General features: G+C 40.5%; 1 protein-coding gene across 8 annotated transcripts in view; it reads left to right on the top strand.

Moving 5' to 3' along the window:
* Positions 1-14,903, top strand: part of Phldb2 (pleckstrin homology like domain family B member 2) — a 212,503-nt gene that overhangs the window by 181,358 nt on the left and 16,242 nt on the right. For 4 of the 8 annotated variants that reach the window (XM_029544553.1, XM_029544556.1, XM_029544554.1 and 1 more), the window contains 5 exons: positions 1,707-1,796; positions 4,620-4,763; positions 5,371-5,553; positions 7,663-7,803; positions 9,140-9,239. In XM_029544553.1, coding sequence (XP_029400413.1) covers positions 1,707-1,796; positions 4,620-4,763; positions 5,371-5,553; positions 7,663-7,803; positions 9,140-9,239 — 658 coding nt within the window. The remainder of the gene's footprint in view (positions 1-1,706; positions 1,797-4,619; positions 4,764-5,370; positions 5,554-7,662; positions 7,804-9,139; positions 9,240-14,903) is intronic. The other 4 variants (XM_029544557.1, XM_021209206.2, XM_029544558.1 and 1 more) reach the window with 3 other exon arrangements.

Below are 14,903 nucleotides of genomic sequence, written 5' to 3'. Positions count from 1 at the left end.
AAGGAAGGAAAGAAGGAAAGAAGGAAGGAAGGAGACAGAGAAGGAGAGATTGAGATTAATGTGAAAGCAACAATGTGACTCTACTTCACATCACCTAAGATGTTTATAGTCATTATTATAAAAAGTGACACATTCAAATGCTGGTGGAAGTATGGACCAGCTAAAGCAGCTGTGCCTTGATAGTCTAAGTGTGAAATGCATAGCACCTTCAGAGAACTTCCATGATATTTATCTTATAGCTTTAAGTGTGTACCTACGTCGGACCCAGAAACCCTAATAGATATTTACACAGGAGAAATGAAAATATGCCTTTATGACACATATCAACAGAGGTGTGTATTAAACTGTTTGAATTAGCTTTTGCACAATAACTCACCATCATCCCCCTCAAACACATGCTAAATAACCATCAAGAGAAACATGAATTAACAAAATATCATGTGTATATTTTAACACTCCTCAACATGAAGTAGGGAGCTCACTCTCTAAGCTCTGTTATTATGCAGTAAAGCCAACCCAGGAGGGTACATATTGAATGCCTCTATTTATATTATGTTGGAGAAGAAGGAAAACTTAATTTAAGGCCAAGAAAGTCAGAGCAGTGCTTGACCATTGGGCCTGGGGTTATCTGGAAGGGGCCATGAATATTTCCAGTGTGGAGCGAAGGAGTGGTAGCACACGCCTTTAAGCCCAGCACTTGGGAGGCAGAGGCAGGTGGATTTCTGAGTTCAAGACCAGCCTGGTCTACAGAGTGAGTTCCAGGACAGCCAGGGCTACACAGAGAAACCTTGTCTTGAAAAACATATATAGTTAGTTAGTTAGTTATAGTTATAGTTATAGTTATATATATAGTTATATATTATATATTATTATTATTATATAAATATATATAATCTCCAGTGTGATAGAAATGGTCTTTATCTTGGTTGTAGTGCTTTCCTATTTGTTTCAAATAATCTGATAGATACCTAAAGTCCTGAATTGTATTGTTATGTAAATTGTATCATAGTAAATAATATACACCGTAACTATTTTCCTGGAGGTTATCAAATAGCTGATTAACCTAAGGTGAACTGTGGGCCTAAATATTAAAAAAAAAATGAATGCTGAGAATTTTTTTTAGGAAAAATGTAGCAATGAATTATGAAATAAATTGCCAGAAGCCACAGGAATATTCAGTACTTGGGGGAATAAAGATTTGAATGTAGAAAATACACAAAAGATGAAGGCTGAAAAAGCTCTGAGTCAGGGAGCCTTCTTTCCTCTGTTTGTTATTGTTTTCAGAGTCTCATATAGCCCATGCTGGCTTCTAAGTTACTATGTAGCTGAAGCTAACCTTGAGATCCTGATCTTGCCTTCACATTCCAAGTGCTACAATTACTGGTCTGTGCCACCATTCCCTGATCTCCTTGCCATTCTCAGCTTCATTTAGGACATCCTGTTCTTTTCTTAAAACTGCTGTCACTCTGCAAAATTCATCTTGAAGAAACAGTTATCTCACTAAATATGTTTGAAACTTGCTCATGCATCATATCAGCTAATAGTAGGTGAGCCGTCTGTAATGATAAGCTTTTACTGTGCATTGGGAAAGGAAGTAGAGGTGGGTGTGTCCGGGATTTTGATGTTTGACTCTAATGCAAGGTCAGCATACTTCTTGGTTGTTTACTAAGTTGATTCCAAGCTTAATACATTTTATATTTCTTTAGGAAAAAGAGAATCTTTGTAATTTGGAAAAGAAATACTCCAGCCTCACTGGTGGGAAAGGGTTCCCTATTAACCCCAATACTCTGAAAGAGGTAAGCCATGATTTTATATGTCTGCTCATGCCAACTTGGAAATCAAATATACCATGGTTTGGTGTGCCAAGTCAACTAATAAAAACCTTAGCTTAAATGCCTTGCAAAAACTCATAGTGCTTGATAAGTCCTTGCTGTTTCTTATCTGTGAGTATAGGAATCCAGGGGTTATCATGTAACATGGGTAAAGTACACATCCATGTTTGTGTGAGACAAGATACGTCTACTTGTCTTGACAATGACACTGTGACCTTGAGTCTTGCATTCTTTTCTTCCTTTTATATGTGTTTTGTGTGTGTGTGCATGTACCTGCACATGCTTATTCATGTATGTTCAGGTATATGAAATAAAATGTTCATCACAATAATAGTGACCAAGTGTGCATCCCAGAAGCATTTTTAAACTATTTTCTATAACAGCTTTATTAGGCCATATCACTTCATAGTTTCCATTATTGGGAATACATAACAGGCAAGGTCAATAAGGTGAGTGTGGTTATGAATGAAGCTTACAGGCCTAAGCTAAGATCAGCGAGGTGTAAAGTAGGCCTTGTGAGCTGTGTTAATGAAATACAGCTTTTATATGCATTCTGGAGAGCTGCTAAATGGTTTTAAGTAGAGAGCTCACATTATTTGATATCCATTTGTTAAAGATCTCTATGGGCCACTCAGCAAACACTGGGTCACAGGAAGTATAAGGAGGTGCAGGGAACCTGGTTACAAATGACCACAGTAGTGCAGGCTAAGGCTTAGATTAGGAGCTTAGGTACCAGCAATGGCATTGTGATGGAAAGTTGGTTGGATTTGCATGTATTTTGCCAATAGAATTAAAAGTTCTTGTTTATACATTGGATTTTACGGTGAAGTGAAATATAGTAAGTAATAACTCAGGGTCATCAAGAAGAAAGTAGATTCTAATAGCATACAGGGTAGATATCTTCCCAGCTCTTGGGCTGTTTATGGCTTATTGTAAATATAAAGGTTGTATGCATGTTTTTTATCCAGGAACAAAATGGTCAAAGGTGGGCTAGAAACCTGGACTGGGATTAAAATTTTCCACAACAGTGAAGTGATTAAGGCACATTCAAAAACAATGCTGTATTGCCATTGTCAAGGATGCGGGCAATAGCAAGTGCTTCTTGCTTGGGTGTCTGAAGATGGGAGCAGAATAGGTTCTAGGGAACTATGGCAGTTGAATCTGAACACAATTAGGAGGGAGGCCTGTGGCATTCAAATGAAGTACGTGGGCCTTTGGTCCTTTCTCTCTGCCCTTTAACCTTTCCTGTCCTATTGATGGGTTGGTATTTGCTTTTTTGGAAGATTCCTGAGTTTCAAAGGCTCTCCTGGCTTTTTGGCTATTTTCATGTCTCTACCATAAGTGCCTAGTATCTGTACGTTCTCACCATGTAACAAGAAGACTTGACTTATAAGACTTGACTCGATTTTCCAGTGTCCAGTCTTTTTGCCTTACTTTCCCCTTCTCTCTTTTCTTTTTCTCCTTCCTTCTGAAGAATGAGCCATTTATAACCAGATTCTTTACAGAGCACCCACACCTGGCAAAGAGAAAACTTCTGGAAGCAATTAAACTATATGACCTATGATTCAGAAGAGGAAATTTTCAAGGCCTCACTTTAAAGCTTTCTATCAACCAAATGAAAGAATAACTCAAAGATTTTTCATTTCCTTCCTGATTCATTGCCACAGATAAAATGAAGTTGGACAGCTAAATTCTTATCCCTTCCTTTCTGCAGTTGAACTGCATAAAACATCGCCTAGTTCCTGTGTCACTTTCTGCTGAGCAAGACTGCGGAACATCCTGTTGATAATTGTCAGCCTTAGCTTTCTCTGCTTTCTTGTAATGATGGGTTGTCCATGAAACCTTTCATTTCCAGGCTAGAGGTTTTGCTACAAGGAGTCACCTTTTGAAAAGCTTAATAGTGTTTTCATCATCAAAGATCTGAGAATAGAAGCCAGAAATCAAATGGAGTCTACTTTCAGTTTTTTCTTTTTTCCTCCATGCTGTTTCACTGGTGTGGCAAAAATCTTGATTGGGTTGTGTAATTACTTTCCATGAAAATCATTCTAGGTGCCTTTTCCACAAAGACGCTTTCAGGAGTTTTTGTTCAGAGAACTCATGGGCATTTTCTTTAAGATATAGCCAGAACTGAATTACTGGCCTTAAAAGTGACTGGAAGTTCTCTGTTCTAGCAACAGAGTTTGCATTGGGGAAACCGCCTTGAATGGTGGTAGCACAACATAGAATAGCAACTCCATCTGGGATCTGTGTATGTACATGCACATGAGTGTAAAGACAGTGTCCTCGTGCTTTCTTGGCTGAAATGTTCACAACCAAATCCCATTAAAGCTAAATTGTTATTTTCATTAATGGTACAAAACCCAGTAGCCCATCACATCATTTGCTCAGACACGGTAGTTTTCAAAGGATGGAAGAGGGAACTGTGCATCTTGTGGAAAAGACTCTTGAATCAGAGAGTGAGTGTCTCTGGGGAATCTGATTGTTTGATATCTCTGTAGACATAATGCCATTCCATTGAAAGAACGATGCTGATATCTCTAGATATTTATTGTATGGTCATTTTGATTTCACCAGAAATTGTGTTTAATACTTGGAATGACATTCTTCAAGATTGAGCACTGCAAATCCATTTTCATTGCTTACCATTCACTTAATGAGACACTGAGTGGCACCCAGAAAATCTGGCTGTGCTGTGCTCAGCTAACTCATTGTACCGGGAACATTAATACTCTCGCATGCCTTGGCTTTTGCTTTCTTTGTGTTTAACTTCTGAATTCCTCCCTTTAGGGATATATCAGTGTAAATGAGATTAATGAGTCATGTGGCAATTCCACGAATCTATCCCCTTCCACTCAGTTCCCTGCTGATGCTGATGCTGCTGTCACTGAGCCTGCCTCGGCTGTGCCGGTGAGCCAGCCCCAGAGTTCAGAGGTGTGTGGGCATGTGTTTCATTCATCCACTGCTATTCCTCATGTCAGAAATTAACCCACAGTTCACTGAAAATGATCAGAGTCTGTGTTCCAGAGAACCAGACTGATGCTGAGTTTATGATTTAGACCAGACTGGGGTAGGGTATAGGGGAGTTGTTCTACACTAAAAATCTTAGAAACCATGAAATGTGTGGTAATGGTAGAGAACTAGACATAACTGCCAACAAATTAGGTCAACATCTTAGCATTGTAAACAAACCTAGTTGTCTTAGATACAAACTCATTGGTTTGAATCACCTCCTCAGATGAGTTGTGTTGTATATTTTTCTTGGCAGTATTGAATTATGCTTTAATTGTCATGGGTTTTGTTTTAAAGTATTCTTGGGAGTAGCCAGTAATGTGAAGTATTAAGTATCTTCTACTGAGCACATTGCTTGCTGTGTGGGATCTTAACAAGAAGCTAAATGGAAAGATAGTGCACGACATTTGGAACCTCATAGTTAGCACACAATAAGTCAGAGCAACCAGAGTATGGATTTCCTGTCTCTGTCTCGTTCATACTCTCATCTCATACGGATGTGTGTGTACCTTTTCTCTCCCCTCTAAAGCACCGAACAGCTGTCTATTCTGGATTTATGTCTCCTTCCACCCTCTCTCCTTCTGTCACTGAACCTTCATCAGCCACTTGGCCTGAAGTCATGACTGCATCTGTCGATCCTTTCCCTTTAAATGACACACCTCCTCCTCTACCAGCTAAGAAACACAGAAGGCAGCAGCCGCAGGAACAACAGGTAACTAGAAAGACGGACGGAGCACAGGAGTCTCACAGTCACTTATGTAGCATCTCTTCATCTTTTGCAAAGCTCTTTGTTTTTTTAAGAAGAGCAAGTTGCTAAGCATTCTTCCTGCTTGCTTTGTTTTAAGGATGTTTAGTGTGGCCCACGGGTGCTAGGATTAATAAAGTTTTGATATACTTTATATCTCCATGCTTTTCAGCTCCCATTCAACGAAATAGTATGGCATGGCTCACATCTTTTTCAGTATGCTGTCAAGTATTTCCATAAAATTCATAGTGTAAAAAGTTGTGGTGACAACACATTGTAGTCTACATTGTTGACCCCTTAATACTAGATGTCATTCCAAGGCTGTGTCCAAAGGTGCTAAGCACTTTACAAGTCTCTCTTCATTCTTCTACTGATGCTGTGAAGAGGAGTGATCTCTGTCTTAGACTTGGTACCTTTGTAAAAGCTGGTGTCTCCTGCTATTGCCACCTGGGCTGATGTAAAGAGAAACCTAGGAAAGGGTTGAATCAAATAACTGATATAAACCACGGATGACCTTGGGGAATGAGAGCTTCCTACCTTTTGTTTTAATGTGATGTGAATCTCATTAGCAGCTTCATTCAGGACAGGCAACACCCTTGGTAGCAAAACAACCAGTTTGCAAACCTGTTGCTTTAGGCCCAGTATTAACAATTTTCAATGGGATTTGTTACATAATTTATTGAATTCTGAAAATCAAAGTTTAGGAACTTATGCCATTTGGTCATAGTGAAAACAAAAAGTATTCCAGGGGCTGGTGAGATGGCTCAGTGGGTAAGAGCACCTGACTGCTCTTCCGAAGGTCTGGAGTTCAAATCCCAGCAACCACATGGTGGCTCACGACCATCCTTAACAAGATCTGACTCCCTCTTCTGGAGTGTCTGAGGACAGCTACACTGTACTTACATATAATAAATAAATAAATAAATAAATAAATAAATAAATAAATAAATAAATAAGTATTCCGATTCCCTTTCTAACTGAAGTCAGCAGCTAATCATTGAAACTGAGGTTCTACGATGGGGATGGGGATTTCCTGGCCTTGAATTCCAATTCTACCACCTTCTAGCTGCAAGGCCTTGGGCAAGCTTACTGAATGTCTCTGTACCCCAGAACCCTCTCCTATAAAAGAGAAAGAGAATACCAACCTCAGAGGATTATTATATGATCTGAATGAAATCATGAAAGTAAATTATCAAACCCCGCAAGTAGAAAGCTCCTAATACATACTAGCCACCAGAAATATACCATTGTAAAGTTAAGGTGCAAACATGTGCCATCCCTGCCATACACTAGTTTTTATATATTTCAGAAGCCCGAAATTAGCACTAAAGTGGTCTAAGCAAAGGAGACTTTATTATGAAGTCATTTTGCAGTTAAAGACATCTTGAGAAAGTTAGAGAAGCCAAGCAAAGTTTGGATATTTTAAGATGGCAAAAATCGTGTCTTAAAATCTCAATAAAAAAAAAAAAAAGATGTAGTCTATTGGAGCATTTAACTACAAGAGATTACTATGGGATCTCTTTGCCCATGGGCTTTTAAAATGGAAGTAACCTAGAGGGATGCTATTTATGAAAACCTTATATGGGTTTGCGGTATTACATGATATATGGGGTTACTATTTTATAACAACTTTCCTGTTATTGCCGTTTCTCTTCTTTCTCTTTTATTTCCTCCTCCTTGTCCCACTCACAGGGGTCTGTACCATCAGGCAGAACACTTAGACAGACGTAGAGAGTAGGGAATCGCTGGCTTGCTTTGGTCACTGGCTGTTCATACATCCATACAGTGGGACCATCACAGCAGAGGCGAGCAGTGTGACAATTTTTAAGCAGCACTATAGGAGAAAAAGAGGCGATTTTCTTAAAGAAAAATATAAATTCCATTGTCTAGTCACATCCAACGCCAGCTCTAATCTGAGGGTGAACACCAAGGTGAGCTTTGAGTGTAGAGGATGTGTCAAAACTCAGCTCCCAAGGGTCAGTTGTGGGAACATTGCTGCTTCTTTGTGTCGGTGACGTGTCAGTAACGTGTCCGTCAGTCAAGCTTTGCTGTTCCACTTTGCATTTGCGTTTAAAGCACTTTAGAAGCCTGGAAGAAAGGAAGAAGCAGCACAAAGAAGGCCTCTACCTGAGTGACACTCTGCCTCGAAAGAAAACCACCCCTTCCCTGTCCCCACACTTCAGCAGTGCCACAATGGGGAGGAGCACCACCCCGAAGGTAGGACTCAGAAGAGCCATGGCCTCCTCTTTCCGGAACATCTTGTTATAGTCACCAACAAAAGTAAAGCCTTTGAAATGGAAAGATACTGAATGCTAGGTGGCTGTATTTGCTTGTTGGACAGATGTCATAACTCAGTTGCTTCTTCTGTCCCAATCAGAGTAAATTTAGAATTACACATTCTGGGCTAAAGAATGTATTTTTCTGCCACTACAGTACCGGTGGTGGGTACTCTTCCCTCATATGATAGGTGCCCTCTGACTGTACCCATATTTAGAGATAACACAGAACATAGCATCTGAGCTCAAGAAATAACAGTACTAAACAGTTACTGGTCAGTGTCTACATGCATGACGCCAGGTTTAGCCCTTTATGTGAACCTACCAATGCTATGGAATAAATGTGCTTACGTATGCATCACTACTATAGTTGTACATATGGATAAACGGAAGCAGAGGAAGTTAAGTGACAACACAGGATCTCTCAGCTAGAAACTAGAGGAGTCAGAATATGAACCCCAGTGACCCAACACCTGTACCCTCTGCTCAGGGGATTGTTGGAGAGAGAGAGAGANGAGAGAGAGAGAGAGAGAGAGAGAGAGAGAGAGAGAGAGAGAGAGAGAAGGGAAGGGAAGTTTTTAGGGGGTTTCACTACTTTAGGCCTTTCTCTTATGCATAATTAGAGTAACTATATTGTATTCTATTTTGTAAGTTAATGTTTTAAGTGGACTTGATTTACATGATAGATATATAGAAAGCTATATAAAAAGAATAAAATCATGATGGTGCACACCTGGAATCCCTTGGGAGGCTGAAATAGGAGGGTGGGTATGAGTTTGAAACCTACATAGCAAGACCCTATCTAAAAAAGCAAATAAGCAAAAGAAGGAAGATGCTATAAAGAATGGATCTTAATGGGTTTCAGCATAGCTAGGGGTAAAGAGCAACTGGAGCATGGGTAGCTTGCCCCTGTGTTTTTGCATGGTGTGCAGCACGCATTACTGTTTGTGCACCTGCCCTCTGCACCTTATGCATGGGGAGCTTCCTGTCACTCTCACAAGGCTGTGGACAGTGTCTTTTCTCCATCCATCTTCTCTTTTGGAATTGTTACGATCAGAGGAAGGGCTGCGATACTGAGATTGCAGCAGAGCTTCTTGGGAGAGATGGTGAGTAACTAGCTTTTGCCACTTGGCATCAAAAAGGAAACGAGGCAAGACCAGCTATCTCTACCCTTTGTCCTTAGATAGGAGCTTTGAAATTAGGAGTACAACCATGTTGTTGAGTACATTTGACATGCAGTTTACCTTGCCTGAACTATTTCCTCCTGCCTCTCTCAGGCTCACCTCCCTCTGGGGCAGAGCAATAGCTGTGGCAGTGTGCTCCCTCACTCGCTGGCGACCATGACCAAAGACCCTGAGTCTCGGAGGATGCTCAGAGGTAGGTATCCTTTAATCTCATGGTCTTCTGTTAAGCATGGGAATTCCCCAGTAAGAGGCGATGAGAACACAGCTGGAGGGAAGATCAACCCATGTTCTAAATTTTACTGTTAGTATGTTTCCTTTGGGGGAAGGATATAAGTGACATCATTCTTGTACCAAGGTAACACCAGTCCCCTTATCGCTGGTACATTGTAAACGTGCCTGCTACACTTTATAAATTCAGCCAAAAGGCCTTGAGAGATTACTAACTTTCCCATGTGATTGATGGAAAGCAAAGAGAGACCACAGAGATGCTGAGAAATTCCCAGGGCACTTAGCCAAGATCACTAGACTTCCCTGTGGCTGACATCCTATTTTAAGTGACCCCTGAGCTGGAGTCAATGAGTTGACGTTGTTAGTGGGCCCAGAAGAAAATTTCTTTGTGCCTTTTGATTGTAAGTTTGAGCTCCTCTACTGTGTATTTAGGTTTTAGGTGGACCTTGACTCTTGATGTGTTTTCTTTGAAAGAATATATTACATGTATGACAGGGTTACAAAATGGTCTTTAATGGAGACTGAAAGAAGTTACTACAATGCCATTCCAGAAGCAAAACTCTTTTTTTTTCCCAATTTTTGTTAGGTATTTACTTCATTTACATTTTAAATGCTATCCCCAAAGTCCCCTATATCCCCCTCCGCCGCTCACCTACCCACCCACTCCCCCTTCTTGGCCCTGGTGTTCCCCTATACCGGGGCATAAAAAGTTTGCAAGATCAAGGGGCCTCTCTTCCCAATGATGGCCAAGTAGGCCATCTTCTGCTACATATGCAGCTAGAGATATGACCTCTGGGGGTGCTGGTTAGTTCATATTGTTGTTCCACCTATAGGAACCCTTCAGCTCCTTGGGTACTTTCTCTAGCTCCTCCATTGGGGGCCCTGTGTTCCATCTAATAGCTGACTGTGAGCATCCACTTCTGTGTTTGCCAGGCACTGGCATAGCCTCACAAGAGACCGCTATATAAGTTTCTATTGTTAGTGCAGTAGTTTACATCAACAACTTTGATTGGCTTGAATTTTTCAGCATGTTTGTACTGGGTACCAAGAAGGAAAAGGAATGATGTGTTCCTTGACTTTGAAATTCTTGCAGTCTAGTGAGGAAAGATAGAGACACATAACGGATGATTTTAATAAAATGTTGAACATATTTTATTAATAGAGGTCTGTCCAAGATATAAAGGGAAAAGCTGATAGACATTTGACCATCAAATGCTTTCATGAATTGATAGATTGAAATCTTGCCTTTTTGTGAATTAAAATTGAATTATGATTGATAGTCATCTCTGCTTAAAGCACTCGGGTATAATCACTGTGTGTATACAAATATGTGTATGTATCTACATATGCATGTATGTATATATACATATGTACACTCCCTATATGTGTAAATTACATGTATGTTTATATTGATAATCTGTGCGTGACAATTAAATTATTGAGATGAAATTGAGGTTTTCAAATAAATATTAGAAGTGATTTAAAGAGTCAGACATGGAGCAGACGTTGATTTTCATTTTTATGGGTAATAAACAGCTGTATTTCTAGCACTCAGGAGGCAGGGGGAGGCAGGAGGATCACAAATTTGAGGTCAGCCCGAGCTGCACAATGAGACATTGTCTCCTAAAAAAACAAAAAACAAAAAACAACAACAAAAAACACGGAATTAATAAAGCGGGGCAAAGTGACATACGCTCTGTGTTTGGGAAGAGGGAGAGAAGGCGAGACGGTTCAGGAGCTCAAGGCTAGCCTGAGCTAGATGACAAAGAGAGTTAAGGCGGCTTATAGCGTTCACTTGAGGTGTATATTTGTAATATTTAAATAAAACACGTTTGAATAGACTTCTCTGCTTTATTTATTATAATGTCTTAAGGAGATAAAAATATTTTTTAGTACTTACAACAAGCATAGGCATTTATTTTAGCTGTCACTTATTTCTATTAACGTGAAGTTCAGTTATATTTTCTCTTAAACCATATTTTGGTAATATTAATAGTCTTCCTTGAAAATGTATATTCCTCTCCACTGGAAGGCAACCAAGCTTGGGGTGGCCATGCAACTGAGACCTTTCTGCATATTTATGAACTTTCCATCCTGCATACTGATGAACTTTCTGCATTACAGTGATTTAGGGAAAGGTAGAACACTGAAGAAAGGAAAGAGGGAAGCCAAATGACTATTCTCAGTACCCAAAGCATTTCCTTAAGCCAGAGAGCAAGAGCCTTGTACCAAGGGCACACATCCATGAAGCTGAGAGCTGCTGACAGTACCGTGCAGTAGTGTTCTTGGGGAGCCTAGGGCTGATTTTTCTAATCTGCTTTCCCTTTAAATAACGGTTTAAATAAAGGTTTCTAAAGTGAACCCAAGCCAAGCTCCTGGGGTCACACTATGGATGTGGACTCTGAGAAGTCTACAGTTTTGTCTTTTGTGCTCTTACTCTCCATGGGCATGGCTTTGCGCACTGAGGAGACTTAAGTAACGCTCTGCTTTATGGAGCTGCATGGGGCTCTGGAGAAACAAAACTGTTCCGTGTGCCTCAGCCTGCTCCTCTCCCCGAGGAGGAACGGCCAGGGATGATATTTCTTCAAGCCACAACAGATGGTAGTACCAGCAGGTTACACAGAGCTCATATGGGCGTCTCACAGAGACCAGGAGGGCTGAACTGGGTATTCATTTAGAATTGTTTCAGCAGCACTTGTTGATGTCATTAAAATAGCAAATGTGATGAAAATTGCGGTCTGGGCAAGTTGATATCTGGTACATTTTCGTTATGACAAATGTCGTAGACTTCCCCATTTACCTTTTCTGTACACGATTAACTAAAGTGCACCATTTTTTTTGCTGCTGTTCGTAATGGAAACGTCAAGGATGGTGGTGTAAGTATGAGCCTTCTTCATTCAGCACTGTTTCCATAGCACTGACGCTGGGAGCCACAGCACACTGGGCGGAGCTGGGTTCACAGGCGAGAGCTGAGGACCTGGGCTCCGGAAGTTGCAAGGGTCATGTTTTTTTTTTTTTTTTAATACAGCTTGTCAGCTGCTCTCTGTAAGCTTTAGAGTGAATGAAATCTTTATCCTTCTGTCTCTTTTGTTAAATGCAGGAAAGTCCAAGAAAGGTATGAAAACCTCCCTGTGTGGTGTTTTTGTTTCCAGCAAATATCTAAAGGTCATTGTCAAGTCATTTTTACGACCTGCTCTGATTTTCAAGTCTACAATAGTGTATTTTTAGTCGGATTGTTCTTTCTATCCAAAAGAGAAAAAAAAAATGCTGTACATTTTTTTTTTAAAGAAACACAATGCTTGTGGCAGCTGCTGCTCCTTCAAAGGCAGCTGCATGGCTCTTCTTGTTTGGGCTTTTATAACAAGTTCAGACCATGCCGGAAGCACGGAGACTGTGACAGCATTGATTTGTGGACTCAGGAGCCACGTAAAGAGGAAAGTGGGCAGAGCGTGCAGGCCCAGTGCATAGCAGGATGTTCAAAAGGCTAGGTAGACACAAATAAAACATACAGCCGGCTAGAAGGGTTTAGGAAACCCCCAATATATTTCTTTCACTTATGCTCGTTTGGTAAGGAAGTCTTTGGAGAGTTAAGAAAAGTATAAATGCCTGCCTTGAATACACAGAAGTGTATTTCTGTGCTTAAATAGCATGAGAAAGAACTTGTTATAAAGTTTCCTGGGTTGTGCATCTAATTATGTTCATGTGTATGAGCATTTTGCCTGCACGTATTCTTGTGGACCATATGGGTGCCTGGTAACCAAGGAGACCAGAAGAGGGCGCTATACCTCCTGAGTCTGAAGTAACCAAAGGTTATGAGCAGCCTTGTGGGGTTTAGGAATTGAACCCAGGCCTTCTGGAAGAACAGCCAGCGTCTTAACCACTGAGCCACCTCTCCAGACCCTTACATAGGAACTACTACCCTGAATTCTTAGATATTATTTGCTACTGCTACTTGAATTTAAAAAAAAATAATAAATTATTTTATAGATATAATTTTGGTTTTTATTAGTATTATCATTACTATTTTCTGTTTGACCAGTTTGTGTGTAAGGTACTTTTTTCTTTTCTTTTGTAACAAATCTTTTGTTTTCTAACTATGCATGTATTGTGAGTCTTTTTAAAAATCTTTAGATTTTCTTTCTCAGTTTAGATTGAATGTAAAGTGTGACCATCACTCATGTTCATCTGGTGTTATTACTAATATGTCAAAGAGTGCATGCCGGGCAGATGTGTTCCCGTGCCCGTGTCAGCCTTTCTGACCTTGTACCTTTCCCCTTTCTCTGCCTTTCTCCCTTCTCCTTTGACTTACCTGTTCTTCTGGCTGTGGACTGTCGTTAGGAAGAATGAATTCTTCAGCAGGTGAGCGGTGACAAGTGCATTATCAGAGTCTCAATCTGTTTTATCTTAAGCTCTAATTATAATCTTAAACCATCCTATCTTCCTTATTAAGGCATAGATTGCCATATGTGATAGATCCTATCTTCCTTATTAAGGCATAGATGTGCCATATATATGTGAAATATGCTGGAAAAACTGCATATCTCATGTGGTTAATTAACAAGAGAACTTGAGGCACCAATAAGCCAGAATATACTGAAACTGGCATTAAAATTAGGAAAAATTACTGGGAGTTATACTCTGTTCTAATGGCTTTCCTGGGCAAAGAACAAGTCTAAGTCTGTTGTTTCCTGGTACATCCTATGCTATGAAACAAGCCCAGACATGAGGTCTTTCTTTCTAGATCTCAGAACTACTCCTTCACACAGTGCTAAGAGCATCTTATGTCAGCTCTTTTCAGTCCACTGAACGTTGTTCTTGCTATATAATTAAAAAATAACAAAACCAAGTGGACTTGGGTTGAGAATGTCTCAAGTTTCCCAAGTTAGTTCCTTGGTTCCACCCCCACCCACTGCCCCAAGTAGACTTATTTCTGCTTCATTTGAGCACTCAGGGAGTCAGAGCTGATAGGAGAACAGTGAGTTTACTCGGTGACAGTTCTGTGATGTCTTCATGGTCACTAAGCCAGGGTCTGCAGTGAACAGGACACCTGTGTCTCCCTCCCAGAGCCTCCCAGAGTGGAAGCTCGAGCTTCCACTTCCAGGCTGCTCCACCGTGTGTTTTTACTCAGCAGTTTCTGAGACTGCCAGCCACACTCTCTTCAGCTCTGCTCTGCTCTGCTCTTCCCTCTATAGGAATTACCTTTAGATGGTCGGATCTGGGATCAAATCCCCAAACCAGCTCACTCAGGTGCAATTCTGAGATTACAAGGCAGAGATCTATGCCCTTCTTTTCTTAAAAAAAGAAAAGAAAAAGTCTTATTGTGCATCCCTGGCTGACTTGAAACTCACAACAATCCTCCTGCGTCAGCCTCTCAAGTGCCAGGATTACAGGTGTACACACTACCAAACCATGGGCATTCCCTGGCTTATAACTGAAGGAACATTCTTTTTTTTAACTTATTTGGCAGACAAAAGCCATCCCAGGTTGACAGTCATAACAGACAACTCTTGCCAGTTGGCAGTGTTGAGTAGCTCAATGAGGTGAGTGTCCTGTTCACACTGGAAATGAAAATGCTGCTAAGAAAATGGACACACAGTTCACAGGGGTTGTCCTTAAGCTGCTGGAGAAC

Source organism: Mus pahari, chromosome 12, assembly GCF_900095145.1.
Source record: "Mus pahari chromosome 12, PAHARI_EIJ_v1.1, whole genome shotgun sequence".
Taxonomy (NCBI): domain Eukaryota; kingdom Metazoa; phylum Chordata; class Mammalia; order Rodentia; family Muridae; genus Mus; species Mus pahari.
This window is presented reverse-complemented; position numbering and strand designations above follow the sequence as displayed.